The 15,668-nt window shown below is 39.5% G+C and overlaps 1 protein-coding gene across 2 annotated transcripts in view; it reads right to left on the bottom strand.

The window, feature by feature from the left end:
• Positions 1-211: 211 nt before the first annotated feature.
• Positions 212-15,668, bottom strand: part of LOC126236650 (glyoxylate reductase/hydroxypyruvate reductase-like) — an 82,000-nt gene continuing 66,543 nt past the window's right edge. Inside the window, exons 5-8 of one of the 2 annotated variants that reach the window (XM_049946112.1) lie at positions 11,226-11,390; positions 10,603-10,728; positions 450-579; positions 212-419 (exon numbers count right to left, since the gene is read on the bottom strand). In XM_049946112.1, the coding sequence (XP_049802069.1) occupies positions 464-579; positions 10,603-10,728; positions 11,226-11,390 (407 nt within the window). In that variant the 3' untranslated portion in view covers positions 212-419; positions 450-463. Of the gene's footprint in view, positions 580-10,602; positions 10,729-11,225; positions 11,391-15,668 lie in introns of both variants that reach the window. The other variant, XM_049946111.1, reaches the window with a different exon arrangement.

Genomic DNA, 15,668 nt, shown 5'->3' with positions numbered 1-15,668 from the left:
AGTAAAAGAGTGAAATCGATAAATGAATATGCAAAAATGTAAATGTAAAATGTTAAGCAAAGTAACTGTATATGGCTATTTGGCTGCAATTTTATTAAATAAAATTTTCTTACAAAAGCCTGAAAACTGAAATCTGTAAATATTTATATAGTTTCACTCAAAGTTAAGTTTTAGGAGGCCATTTAGGGTTTCAAAATGAATCCAATCCATATTTCATATTTCACATTAAATTTTGTTTTTATGAACTTTTCCAGAAACAGGAGATCAAAAATACAATTGAGTATGGTCCATGAATGATAAATTGACAAGGGAAATCTTAATTTTAATCACATTATTTTCAGAGATGTACAAACAGACATTTTAGTGCCATTTACCATGTTTATTTCATTTCATTTGAATACCTCCTGTATCATGTGCTTCTAAACTCAACTGTCAATTTAGCAATAGTTGCATGACAACTGGATTAGATAGAAGAAGGCAGAGGTTCCCCATCCAAGGCAGCAAAAATATTTTTTACTGTAAGAAGTGCCATGTTTGTCCGTGTCTTCAGTGTTGCACTGCCCAGGTGTGGTAGCAGTACTGGGAAAAGGAAAGTTAAATTTCATTTCCAATTTTCTAAAAAATCTAGAAACAGCCACACATAAAAATATAACTATTAGACAAATCATAAATTATCAAAAGACATTTTAATCACTATTGTAACTGTGAGATGAAATTGAATTTTTATTTGTTTGACCTAAAATTCAAAAAGTTACCTTTATTTGCTATGATCATAAAGTTAATGTTCTACACTGTGTTAAGAGTTCTTGCTTATGAAAGAAGCTGCAATAATCTTTCATGTTGGTGGCTGTCAGTAAATGCACTATGTGGCTCAAGGTCTCTGAAAATTCTGTTCATTTCTCATGTGACAGCCACTAGTACTACTTCTGATAGTCAAGTGGAAATTTTCCTGAAACTTGGTGAATAGTTGCTGTTGGGGTTTTAGATCAATGACACACCTCAAAATTATATAATCGGCTTCAAATGCCATTCATTTCATAGTGTGGTCTTAGTCCAACTGCTTGCTACTATCTGAAGTGTTTACAAAAACACCTGCAATCATTATGCCATTAGCCAAAACTAATTATCCGAAATCAAACCAGGACAATAAGTTATTTCTCTCTCTCTCTCTCTCTTTTCTCTCTCTCTCTCTCTCTCTCTCTTCTCTCTCTCTCTCTCTCTCTCACACACACACACACACACACACACACACACACACACACACACACACACACACACACTTACCTCTACAAAACCACCTCCACTGCTTGTATAACAATGTTTACACCTCTAAGTACCACTGCATACTTCGTTTCATTAGTCATGGCACTGAGCATCTACACAACCTTGAATAGTAGGTCTTGCTCATTGTTATAATCAGTATGTCACTGGCTTGTGTATCTGGGCTGGAATTCTTCTGCAGTAATTGACATGGATATCTGACAGCTGATTGTTACACTACACTTTAGAGTTGGGCTAACCCTATCAATTGCTTTTTGATGAGCATGATATTCAAAATTAGTGCTTTCACGATACAAAGATGATGTGACTTACCGAACGAAAGTGCTGGCAGGTCGATAGACACACAAACAGGAAAAAATATATCTAAAAACAAAGATGATGTGACTTACCATACGAAAGCGCTGGCAGGTCGATAGACACACAAAATTCTGGCTTTCGCAACCAATGGTTGCTTCATCAGGAAAGAGGGAAGGGTAGATTGGAATGTTGAAGGAATATACAGAACGGCTATACAAAGGAGAGAAACTTGGAGACATTGTTAAGGAAGAGGAATTAGATTACTATGAGATGGGATATGCGATAATACCAGTGCATTGAAAGAATTCAGTAAAAACAACACATCTGGAGCAGATGACATTCCCTCAGAATTGTTAAAATCGTTTAGAGACCTGCTATGGGAAAACTATTCCAACTGGTATGCAAAGTACATGAGACTGATGAAATACTCTCAGATTTCAAGAAGATTACAATGATTCCAGTTGCAAAGAAGTTGAGTGCTGACAGGTGTGGATATTACTGAACCATCAGCTCAATAAGTCATGCTTGCAAACCGTGATAAGACGCCCTAGACTGCGCGGCTACAAATTGCACTGTGGTTTCTTTCACATGTAGCACTACCTTGGATTGAATAGGAAAGTTCTTTGGCTGGGGGTGGTAAATTGATCTTGCACCCGTGCCAGGAGCAGCAGAAATAACCCATGGGGTGTAGGATTAGGAGCAGCAGTAGCTTGTCGGTGTAGGTGATTAAAGCGTTAATTGTTGCCAAGAGGAAAGAGGATAATTTTGACAAAATTTCATCCCTCGGTATTGAAAAAGTTTCAGAAGTAACAGCCTGGGTTATGGAATCAGTTTATGCTAACCACTTCCATGACATCTGATAAGCCACCTATGCCTCCTGGAGTTAGAAAACCCAGGGTCCCCAGTCTGTTAGCATCGCCAGTATTCTATAACCATCATCTCCGAGAATGCTTTAGTTATAATGGTGTGCTGGGGCAGATTATACACATGACAATATGAAAAGGAGAGATTGCTACTCTCCACATAGAGGAGGCAACGAGTGACAGGCAGGCACATAAAGTTACTTCTGATGACCACTTACACTATGTGATCAAAAGTATCCGGACAGCCCCACAAACATACATTTTTCGTATTAGGTGCAATGTGCTTTCACCTACTGCCAGGTACTCCATATCAGTGACCTCAGTAGTCATTAGACATCATGAGAGAGCAGAATGGGGCACTCCGTGGAACTCGTGGACTTCAAACATGGTCAGGTGATTGGGTGTCACTTGTGTCACATGTCTGTAACACATGTCTGTAAATGAGATTTTTACACTCCTAAACGTCCCTGGGTCCACTGTTTCTGATGTGATGGCGAAGTGGAAACGTGAAGGGACACATACAGCACAAAGGCGTACAGGCTAACCTCACCTGTTGGCTGTCAGAGACCGCCGACAGTTGAAAAGGGATGTAACATGTAATAGGCTGACATCTATCCAGACCATCGCACAAGAATTCCAAACTGCGTCAGGATCTACTGAAGGTACTATGGAAATTAGGCAGGAGGTAAGAACACTTGGATCTCATGGTCGAGCGGTTGCTCATAAGCCACACAATACGCCGATAAATGCCAAAATATGCCTCGCTTGGTGTAAGAAGTGTAAACATTGGACAATGGAACAGTGGAAACCGGTTGTGTGGAGTGATGAATCACGGTACAAACGTGGCAATCCAATGGCAGGGTGTGAGTATGGCAAATGCCCTGTGAACGTCATCTGTCAGCACATGTAGTGCCAACAGTAAAATCCGGATTGGTAGTGTTACGATGTGGTCGTGCTTTTCATGGAGGGGGCTTGCACCCCTTGTTGTTTTGCATGGCACTATCACAACACAGGCCTACACTGATGTTTTAAGCACCTTCTTGCTTCCCACTGTTGAAGAGCAGTTCGGAAATGGCAACTGCATCTTTCAACACAATCGAGCACCAGTTCATAATGGCAGAGTGGTTACTCGACAATAATATCCCTGTAATGGACTGGCCTGCACAGAGTCCTGACCTGAATCCTACAGAACACCTTTGGCATGTTTTGGAACACTGACTTCATGCCAGGCCTCACTGACCAACATCAATACCTCTCCTCAGTGTAGCACTCCATGAAGAATGAGCTGCCATTCCCCAAGAAACCTTCCAGCACCTGATTGAACATATGCCTGTGAGAGTGGAAGCTGTCATCAAGGCTAAGGGTGGGCCAACACCATATTGAATTCCAGCATTACCGACGGAGGGCGCCACAAACCTTTAAGTCATTTTCAGCCAGGTGTCCAGATACTTTTGATCACATAGCGTATCTTAATTTCTCTTTAATTATTTCCATAATGTCTCTAATTGACACAAAACTCTTTCTGTAGTTCAGGGTACATGTGCATCACTGTATTCAGCTTCTAAATAACATTTAAATACAGGGAAATTTCTAATTGTTAGTTCTTCTAAATAACACATTAGATGATGAGGATCTAACTGTAATTACAGAACTCCATCACCAATTCCTCCTTAGTAGTGATTTCAATGTACGAATAGTGTTCTGGGGTTCTGCCACTGGCTGCCCCAGGGCCAAAAGGTTATGAGTCAAATGTTGTAGGGAGCTACATGTCTTGTGAACATGAGGAAGAGTATTTAATGGTACTTTAAAGACTGGTAAGAGGTCTTTCTTTACCAGGGATCTGTTGATATGTCCTCCAGGTGTTGTGGGTATCCTTGTTGGTGGCAATTTGTTTTGTGCAATACGAATTCAACTAGCAGATTAAGCCATTAAATTGGATGCTCACCCACACAGCCAAATAACTGCATTTGAACACTGTGGAAAGTGTCCTGAAACTGCTGCAGCATCCATTCCACAGCCTTCAGGCCGAACACAAAGGCAAACCCTTACTTGGACAAATGAGGATTGTCCCTCAGCAATCAGTATCAGACATATGTATCTGCAAAGGTTCAAATGTGGATTAACTTTAGAAAACCACACAGCCTTTTGAGTTGTGAGGAAAAATGCATGCCACACTATTAAAGAGAGTGGTTTTAAGTGCCAGAGAATTAACTGTAGCTGGTTATATCAATTATTTAACCATGCCACATCTCCTCTTCACTAAAAAGGCTAGATAAAGCCCTCATCAACTGATCATGAATAGGACATAATTCAATGAAGAAAAGCTTCTTTCTTCCTGCTCCACTGAGAGGACCCTCTAGCGTGCAGTGTATATGATACACCAATTTCAATAGGTAATGTGTAAGTGCTTAACCAGTTGTATTTCCATGAGTACTTATTTGAGCTTTCTGTTTGCCATCCCAACAATTACAAATAAATAGTTTTTACATAAAGAGTGACAAAGTGAATGGAAAGAAAGTGGGCGAAAGTAAGTATGACTGCAGCTGACACTGTATCTATACTTTTTGTGCATTTTACACATTTAACCACATTTGTCTTTATAGTTATGGCACTGATAAAAAAAGCACAACTGTAAAATCTGTGAAAAAACAGATGCATTATAACCAGTAACTAGACTTTTAAGATAAGACATACCTTATGTCTACTCTATCACCTCTGAATTTCACAACACCTTCAACTTCTATAAGGGTGTAATGTTGTGCCATGTTATAGTCAACACTGATATGAAAGAGCAATGAGGAGAATGTCAGTTGCCTGATTTTTGTGCATAACCATTCACCATTTCTTCATGTACAATTTTCTATCATGGTATCACCCACTTTCATCTTTTTTCTTCAGTCTAATTTCACTCTAGGTACCATTTCTTTGGCCTTCCCTTTAACCTTTTACCTGGTACTTGGCACTTCCCCTTTACAATATTCTTCTTGTCCTCCCCACCTCCCCCCCTCTCTTTGCAGTAATGAGCATTTTGATGCCAAATTTGATCGTATTTACTTCATTTTTAATCTTGCTTTTTGTAGTATTATTTTTCTGATGAATTTATATCTTCACAATATCCAGAAGTCAACCTGTACCTTCCTACCAAATGAGTAGCAATTGTCATGCATCACTCAGTGTACATCATCCTTTCACCTGTAATTGTTCAGGGTTGCCACAAGTTTCCCCAAGTGAAATTCCCCGATTTTTCCCCGAGTTCCAGACAAGTTTTAGCATTTTTCCCTGACAAATTTTGAGATCTCAAGGGTAAGTTAAGATGTAAGTTGACAATCTGTCTTTGCAGCCATGGTACAAGAAACAATAGTGCAAACAAGGAAATATCTTAAAAAACCACCTTGCAAGCAGGTGGCACTTCCTGATGTGAGCAAAAATCTTAAGTTCTAACATCAACATCTTTTGTAATGAACTGTTTTTATATGGAGAAAGCAAACCAAATGGTATGTGTGTTTCAGTAAGACCACTGATGTTATTTTATTTCAATAAAACACAACACATTTGGTGACAAAAATATGCATTTCCTTGGAGTTGCAAGACCGTTTTAAAATACCTTCAATGATTTCAGAAATAATCTCAGAAAAAAAGTAGGCCTCTTGAAAGAGGTGTATAAGGCAGGGAACAACTGTGTAAACCAACACTGTGGGTTGTTGTTGTTGTGGTCTTCAGTCCTGAGACTGGTTTGATGCAGCTCTCCATGCTGCTCTATCCTGTGCAAGCTTCTTCATCTCCCAGTACCTACTGCAGCCTACATCCTTCTGAATCTGCTTAGTGTATTCATCTCTTGGTCTCCCTCTACGATTTTTACCCTCCACACTGCCCTCCAATACTAAATTGGTGATCCCTTGATGCCTCAGAACATGTCCTACCAACCGATCCCTTCTTCTGGTCAAGTTGTGCCACAAACTCCTCTTCTCCCCAATCCTATTCAGTACCTCCTCATTAGTTATGTGATCTACCCATCTAATCTTCAGCATTCTTCTGTAGCACCACATTTCAAAAGCTTCTATTCTCTTCTTGTCTAAACTATTTATCGTCCATGTTTCACTTCCATACATGGATACACTCCATACAAATACTTTCAGAAACGACTTCCTGACATTTAAATCTATACTCGATGTTAACAAATTTCTCTTCTTCAGAAACGCTTTCCTTGCCATTGCCAGTCTACATTTTATATCCTCTCTACTTTGACCATCATCAGTTATTTTGCTCCCCAAATAGCAAAACTCCTTTACTACTTTAAGTGTCTCATTTCCTAATCTAATACCCTCAACGTCACCCGACTTAATTTGACTACATTCCATTATCCTCGTTTTGCTTTTGTTGATGTTCATCTTATATCCTCCTTTCAAGACACCATCCATTCCGTTCAACTGCTCTTCCAAGTCCGTTGCTGTCTCTGACAGAATTACAATGTCATTGGCGAACCTCAAAGTTTTTATTTCTTCTCCATGGATTTTAATACCTACTCCGAATTTTTCTTTTGTTTCCTTTACTGCTTGCTCAATATACAGATTGAATAACATCGGGGAGAGGCTACAACCCTGTCTTACTCCCTTCCCAACCACTGCTTCCCTTTCATGTCCCTCGACTCTTATAACTGCCATCTGGTTTCTGTACAAATTGTAAATAGCCTTTCTCTCCCTGTATTTTACCCCTGCCACCTTCAGAATTTGAAAGAGAGTATTCCAGTCAACATTGTCAAAAGCTTTCTCTAAGTTTACAAATGCTAGAAACGTAGGTTTGCCTTTCCTTAATCTTTCTTCTAAGATAAGTCGTAAGGTCAGTATTGCCTCACGTGTTCCAGTATTTCTACGGAATCCAAACTGATCTTCCCCGCGGTCGGCTTCTACTAGTTTTTCCATTCGTCTGTAAAGAATTCGTGTTAGTATTTTGCAGCTGTGGCTTATTAAATTGATTGTTCGGTAATTCTCACATCTGTCAACACCTGCTTTCTTTGGGATTGGAATTATGATATTCTTCTTGAAGTCTGAGGGTATTTCGCCTGTTTCATACATCTTGCTCACCAGATGGTAGAGTTTTGTCAGGACTGGCTCTCCCAAGGCCGTCAGTAGTTCCAATGGAATGTTGTCTACTCCAGGGTCCTTGTTTCAACTCAAGTCTTTCAGTGCTCTGTCAAACTCTTCACGCAGTATCGTATCTCCCATTTCATCTTCATCTACATCCTCTTCCATTTCCATAATATTGTCCTCAAGTACATCGCTCTTGTATAGACCCTCTATATACTCCTTCCACCTTTCTGCTTTCCCTTCTTTGCTTAGAACTGGGTTTCCATCTGAGCTCTTGATGTTCATACAAGTGGTTCTCTTATCTCCAAAGGTCTCTTTAATTTTCCTGTAGGCAGTATCTATCTTACCCCTAGTGAGATAAGCTTCTACATCCTTACATTTGTCCTCTAGCCATCCCTGCTTAGCCATTTTGCACTTCCTGTCGTGACCACCAATAAAATATTGGTTTTTTTATGTTCATTACTGTCGGTCATTACCCAGTGTGTTGCATCTATTATTTTACAGGTATTGTGCGATTTTCCTTTCGAGGAATATAAGAGTACATAGCATACAAACCGCCAGTGACTCTCAATTTTCTTCTTCTTATTATCATCCATACTGTCTAACATATAAACTACTTTTGAATCACCAGAATGTACTAGAATCAATAAAATGTCTATAAAACCACACACTGTACAACGTACTTGTAATGAGACAGTTGCAATTCCTGAAATCCGTCGGTCATGGCCTCTGGCCTGCTGAGGAGCACCACAGTCCTGGGTCCATGGACAAACCATGAAAATCTACTGCATTACATCACACACACACAAACAGACCCAGCTTGCAGGAAGAGCAGTGAGACTAGATCCAATGGGCAGGGCCTGCACATTAGTGGGAACCGAATGGCTTCAGATCGGCAAGCCCGATCCGTTACAGATACCCACAGAAATGGCCAGCAGTTTTGGCCCGTTGCGGAAATCCACTCATGTGGGCAGATATTCATGAGCCACAGGCAGCATGTTGATGGAATGAGACCACAGTGATCAATCCATGCAACAGATAACTTGTTCAAATACTCTGAGACTCAATAATAGTGAGGATAGGCAGCAACTCACCATAACGATGATTTCTGAGCCACAGACAGACACTTTGAAAAGACAATCTCACTCTCATAACTAAATTTTCAGCCATAGCTTTTGTCAGAAAATAAGAACACACACACACACACACACACACACACACACACATAGCTCATGCACACATGACTGCCACCTACAGTCTCTTACAAGGGAACCTCCCCACCGCACCCACCTCAGATTTAGTTATAAGTTGGCACAGTGGATAGGCCTTGAAAAACTTATCACAGATCAATCGAGAAAACAGGAAGAAGTTGTGTGGAACTATGAAAAAAAAGCAAAATATATAAACTGAGTAGTCCATGTGCAACATAACGAATACAGCGATAATATTAGATCAGGAGTGCCGTGGTCACGTGGTTAGCGTGAACAGCTGCGGAACGAGAGGTCCTTGGTTCAATTCTTCCCTCAAGTGAAAATTTTACTTTCTTTATTTTCGCAAAGTTATGATCTGTCCGTTCGTTCATTGACGTCTCTGTTCACTGTAATAAGTTTAGTGTGTGTGTTTTGCGACTGCACCGCAAAACCGTGCGATTAGTAGACGAAAGGACGTGCCTCGCCAACGGGAACCGAAAATATTTGATCGAAAAGTCATAGGTCAACCGATTCCTCCACAGGAAAACACGTCTGATATATTCTATACGACACTGGTGACGGCGTGTGCGTCACATGACAGGAATATGTTGTTGACCCACCTAACTTGTACACTTGGCGAATGGGTAAAAAATTCTTCTACCTTGCCCGATTTAGGTTTTCTTGTCGATGTGATAATCACTCCCAAAAAATTGGTCGCATCGGACGGACGGACGGACGGACGGACAGATAATAATTGTCTGAAAATAAAAAAATAAAACTTTTCGCTCGACGGAAGGCTTGAACAAAGGACCTCTCGTTCCGCAGCTGCTCACGCTAACCACGGGGCCACGGCGCTCCTGGGCTCACATCACCCTTGATGTTGCCTATCTTCTCATGGACTACTCAGTTTGTATATTTTGCTTAATTTTTTCATAGTTCCATATAACTTCTTCCTGTTTTCTCGATTGATCTGTGTTCAGTTTTTCAAGGCCTATCCACTGTGCCAACTTATAACTAAATCTGTGGGGGGTGCGATGGGGAGGTTCCCTTGTTAGAATCAGATCCAAACAAATCATTCCTCACACCTCCCTGCCTCACACTGGCAGCTGCTAGGCTAGTGGCAAGAAATGGTGACGGCACAGACGGCAAGCTGAGGGAAGTGACCGAAAGGGAAGAAGCAGTAAGAATGAGGGAGTACGGAAGCAGTGCATGTACTCAGCTGCACCCAGCCAGCAACGATGCATGATACCACTGAGGTACCATCTCATCTACTCAGACAAAAATGAAATTTTTTTCAGTGTTCCCCCCCCCCCCCCCCCAATTCCCCTGTTATTTCCGTGATTTCCCCGACTTGTTTGAAATTCCCTTATTTCTGGAATGTGTGGCAATCCTGCTGTTATTCACAGATGCTATGGGCATGTGCTTTGTTCAGTAAACTATTAGCACAAACCCCATCTAGTAAATGGCCTTCTTTGCAATGAAGTAATTATTGCTTTCTTCCTCACTTGTCTATCCATTAAATGCCTTGAAATATATTTGTATGAATTATCATTGCTTGACGAACAGCACACCAGTGTCCCTCAGCAATTGATATGAATGAAATTGGAGCCCAATTGAAAGCAACCTGACAGATTACATCACAAATGTATTTAATGAGAATATTGTGAATATCCTGAGCCAAAATTATTTTGCCTCACTATTAAAAAATCATATATAGGAATTCTTTCATGGCATTAAAGGTTTAGAAACACTTTATTTGTAAAGCATGTCAAGAAAATCTTGGTTGTACAATGGGAATTATGTTGTATTTTTTCATCCAAACATAAATACACTGTTTAACAATAATTATGTTTTATTTTAATATGCTAAAATAGCTGTGCTGCTTACCACAGTTGGGGATAGACAAAAGGCGGTGGTCACTAGGCAGTGGTTCTGGAGTCATAACATCGAGCCCTGCCCCCCATATCTTGCGACTTTCAAGGGCTTCAATCAAAGCTTCTTGGTCAATAACGCCTAAAATAACATTTAAAATTTGTTGTTATACAAAAATGAATGGGTTGGACTGAACTGATAACCAAGAACAGGGACACCAAGAACAGAATAGTGCAAAATAAAAATAAAACTGCAATACTAAAATAAAGGAACTGGCTCACATAACAGGATAGAATTGTATGGAAATACATGTGTGCTTTTTTGGCTGGTACTTGTCTTGTGGAACATAGATTTCATTGCTTTACATTCTGGCATAATCAGTGGTAGTTCTAAACATCCAGAATCACTACAAGTACTGAAAAGCGCTCCCTTTTGACAAAGCACATAGCATTAATTCTTCAGAAACTTTGATAAAAGTGGTAGAGTACTATCAAGCCAGCAATTAGGTTATTTATAATACAGGCATCACTGGTGGTAGAGATGGAAGAAAATCATTGTTACTGGAAGTATATGAGATGAGCACTGTAAAATTTTATATTAATACTGAAACATACTAAAAATAATCAAATTAAACATACCTCCACGACTAACATTCACTAGAATTGCGTTTGATTTCATTTTTCCTAATGCCTCTTTATTTATAAGATTTACAGTTTCACTGTTCAGAGAACAAGCCAAAAAGACAAAATCACTCTGTTTAAGTAATTCATCAAGAGATACAAACTCTGCATTTAATGCTTCCCCTGTAAAGAAATGAAAAATGTCAGTGTCAAGTAACAAAGTACTTACAGTATGCTAAATTTTAAAATGAGTATAAGATTGCAGTCATGCTTCAGTGTCACTGTACAAAGAACTGTTTCGAAACTACTTGTAAAGTAATACTATGAGTTTCATATCCTTATACTTAGCTAAAGATTTCTGCATAGGCAGTACTGTTCATTCCACAGGCACTAACTATGTAATTAATAGTATGGATGAGATCCTTTTGGCTACTGTTTCAGCATGTAATCTCCAAGATTGGTTTTCCCAACACCAAGCATAATGATGCAATGAATGTGGAATTTATTTCCTCTAATGAAGGGGTGTTGCCAGTTTTTCAAGCAAATTCATTTAGTAGTCTACTTCATCCCAAAAACTGTTAATGGGGTTCAGGACAGCACAGCAAATACACTTGACTTTCTACACTGTACAGTGGAGTGCATCATCATTTGTGGATAAGAGCATTATCAACCTGATACAGAAAACCAGAAGCATTTGAATCTCTCTCTCTCTCTCTCTCTCTCTCTCTCTCTCTCTCTCTCTCACACACACACACACACTCACACACACACACACACACACACACACCTGTACACTTACACATTTTGACAGCTGGGCGTACAGTCGTACAGCGAGAGAGAGAGAGAGAGAGAGAGAGAGAGAGAGAGAGTGTGTGTGTGTGTGTGTGTGTGTGTGTGTACTCTAGCTTGTGAAAGGAAGTATTACTGTGTTTTGTGTGTGTGCCTGTCTACAACTCAAGCCTTCAACTATTTGGTAACTGGGTCGTCTTTACTCCTAAACTATTTACATTCTGCCAGAACAGTCCTTGCTATATTGACACAAAAAAGGATTGACTCCAGATTTATCACTTGTAAGGGGGATGGTATTGTCCAAAATGTAACCATAAATGGTATTCCTATGCAGTGAATAATTTTTGAGGTGTTGTGCTTTCACTGTTTGTGTGGCAGCAGAATGCAAAGACAATACAATAATATAAGCACACTGAAGTATGTGAACACTTCGGGGCCTTCATTTCAGCTTTACTGTGATCATTGCCTTATGCAAATTGTTTTCCCAATGTGTTGATTTTCCCAGGACTTGTGTGGTTGTTTGTGGGAGGGGGAGGGGGGGTGTGAGAGGGCAGGAATACAATTGCATAATTCCAACATTTCAGTCCTGGATTTGCTATTTGTGCTCAAGCTTAAAATGTCTCCAATAGCAATACTCGATTAAAAAGTGTTGAATCTGTCTCAACACACTACTGAATTTATAAAAGTTAAGTCTCATTTAATTTATTTGTCTTTCAAACAGTTAATGAACATGAAGTTGTGGATACTGAATGTTGTCTTCTGTGGCTTACTCCTATTTTGCCATGAAACTATCCATCTGCAATTTGTTGCTTTTCACTGATACGATCATTTGTCCCAACACCAGGCACGAGATATAATGAGTCTTTTCTACATATGAAGTGCCTTGTACCAATTCATATCTATTTTAGAATTATTTATGTGACTCCAAAATACATGATCTTCAGTGAGCTAGTGTCCACAGCTGTGACTAATTATTTGAATGATTTGATTCCACCTCCATTCAGGTGCAATGATGAATTTCTGATTCTCCGCCATCCTGAGCAGTGACAAAAGCAAAACCATATTTTGCTTTGATTATCTACACCCACAACAACCTCACTGGCAGCAGAGGGGTAAATGCTGGCGATAAGTGGCTGTACTGTGTTCTTATCTGCACGTATGAATATCAATGGCAGTTAACCAGCTTTTAAAATCTGGTTGAGTTTTGTGCACAATGACTTGTTTGCATTTCACTGCTACTGATGTCTGCCCTTTTAAACTTTTTACTGAGGCTCACTGATCATGGTTGACACTTGGCTGAGAAAACTGGAATTTAATTTTGACTGGTAATTGGCCTCTCTCTCTCTCTCTCTCTCTCTCTCTCTACACCTCCTCCCTCTCCATCTTCCTCTTTCTTTCTTTTTTGTTACTTGCCGGGTTTGATTGTGCTCATCACCCTACATGTTTAAAATATACATGAATTATATATTTGGAACACAGGCAACTGTTTTAAAAATGTGTTGTTGTTTTTGGGACACTTATTTGATTAACATGTAAACTGACTTGGCTGTAGGACCATAGGGAGAAAGGGGGTGGGGGGTGCCAAAATGATTCTCCACCAAGGACATAGGCACAACAAGGGACACAGAAACTAACTGAAAAAAATAAATAAAGAAAAACTTCTTAAGAATTAACTGGGACAGGTACATGGGTTCTCCTACCTCTCGTTTCTGTGTCCTGCCTATGAGAAGAAGCCTTTCTCTCTACCTGTGACTGTACATGTCTGTTGTCATTGCCATTTCTATAGTGTCATTTCTACATTGGGATTTTTGTCAAGTAGCAAATATAGAAATAACTACTGTTGAACAGACAGCTGTCACTAACATGGTTTATGTAGAAACAGTACATTTGGCTCTGGCAACTGTAACTTATACAATTCGCTCAAGTCCAAAAATGAAGCACTTGTGCCTACTTTTCTGTGGTAGTGCTACAGGTTGATGAGTGAGTACTGAAGCAGATATGCTATTTGATCAGTTTCTACTGACTGAAGACTGTAGCGAGACTGTCTGAACTGGAATGCATCAAAGTATTTGGTAGAATAATCAGTTGAAGTATCAACAATGTAAGGAAAAGATAGATTGCTACTTACCGTAAAGAAGACATGTTAAGTCGTAGACACACACACACACACACACACACACACACACACACACACACACACAAGACTGGCATCTCTGGCAGGCAGTTCGGACCAGCTGGAGATGGCGGTCATGTGTGCATGAAGATGAAGTGTGCTTATATATATAATAGAAAGAAACATTCCACGTGGGAAAAATATATTAAAAAACAAAGATGCTGTGACTTACCAAACGAGAAAGCGCTGGTAGATAGACACAATAAAAAAACACACACACAAATTTCAAGCTTTTGCAACCTAAGGTTGCTTAATCAGGAAAGAGGGAAGGAGAGGGAAAGACGAGAGGATGTGGGTTTTAAGGGAGACGGTAAGGAGTCATTCCAATCCCGGGAGTGGAAAGACTTACCTTCACAGTCTTCCTATCTTAAGTCCTTAGCCATTGTACACTATGCAGGTTACAGGGATTATAGAATAAAACTGACTACCAGACTCTAAAGGTTCTCACAGTTTGTTATGCACATAACATCTTGCCCATCTCAGTGTCTTGTCTGTGATTACCGAATAAGAGACTGACATGCCTCAAGGGTGTATTTTAATTGGTGCAGCATTCACAGTAATTATTATACAGTATTAAGCCTAATTCAAAATTAGCTGCTTGTTGATGACTTTGCCATATTTTACTTCTCCTACAATCTTACCAGCATAACTCATCAGCTTCAGCTGAATATTAATATTTTAATGTTGAGGCAGCCATGTTACATTGCAATCAAGCCAAGAAACTTGCAGATGGCCTGTAATGGCTGTAATGGTGTACAATTTCATAACCAACATGTATCAGAGATTACACATTTCAAAAGTAAATCATCATGCATCCTACATAACCTGAAAGGTTGAGTTAATATAATTTCTGGTTACAGATTCAAGTCACAACACGTAAGTCTTAGAAAAGAAATAACCAAAGAAAAAAAGACAGCCAATGGCGCTGCAATCGTAAGTAATTATGATGACACTATTCCATTGCCTAACTCCGTCAAATCTACAAGCATCATTTCTTTAGCTGTATACACATAAATTTCCAGGTACTGGTATACATCTATGCAGCCAACCTTTCTGTGAACCACTTCATCTATTATTAGTGATCTTTTGTTAAAAAAAAGAAGAAAAACAAAACCAGATGTTATCAGAAGTGTCTAATTCTTTTAGCAATCAACTGAATTCCAGCATCACATTTTCCTGACCGAAGTGATGAAGAAAAGCTTGCATTTCATTACATTTTAAGACAGTACATGCTAAAATATTCTCCCCACCCTGTTATAGCATTAGCCCAAAACCTCATAATTTAACTATCGTTACTAGATCTGCAACCAATTTCAACAGTTTTGTTAATTAATTTTAATGTATGTGTGTGTGGGTGTGTGGGTGGGTGGGTGGGGGGGGGGGGGGGTGTCTCCACAGTAAAATAAAAAAAAAAAAAATAAAAACACACAAGATCATGAGGAGTACTTTTGAGCTACATAGATAATCAAATTAGCTGAACTGCTATTCATAAGTTAATA

The sequence above is a fragment of the Schistocerca nitens genome, chromosome 2 (genome assembly GCF_023898315.1).
Source record: "Schistocerca nitens isolate TAMUIC-IGC-003100 chromosome 2, iqSchNite1.1, whole genome shotgun sequence".
Classification (NCBI taxonomy): Eukaryota; Metazoa; Arthropoda; class Insecta; order Orthoptera; family Acrididae; genus Schistocerca; species Schistocerca nitens.
This window is presented reverse-complemented; position numbering and strand designations above follow the sequence as displayed.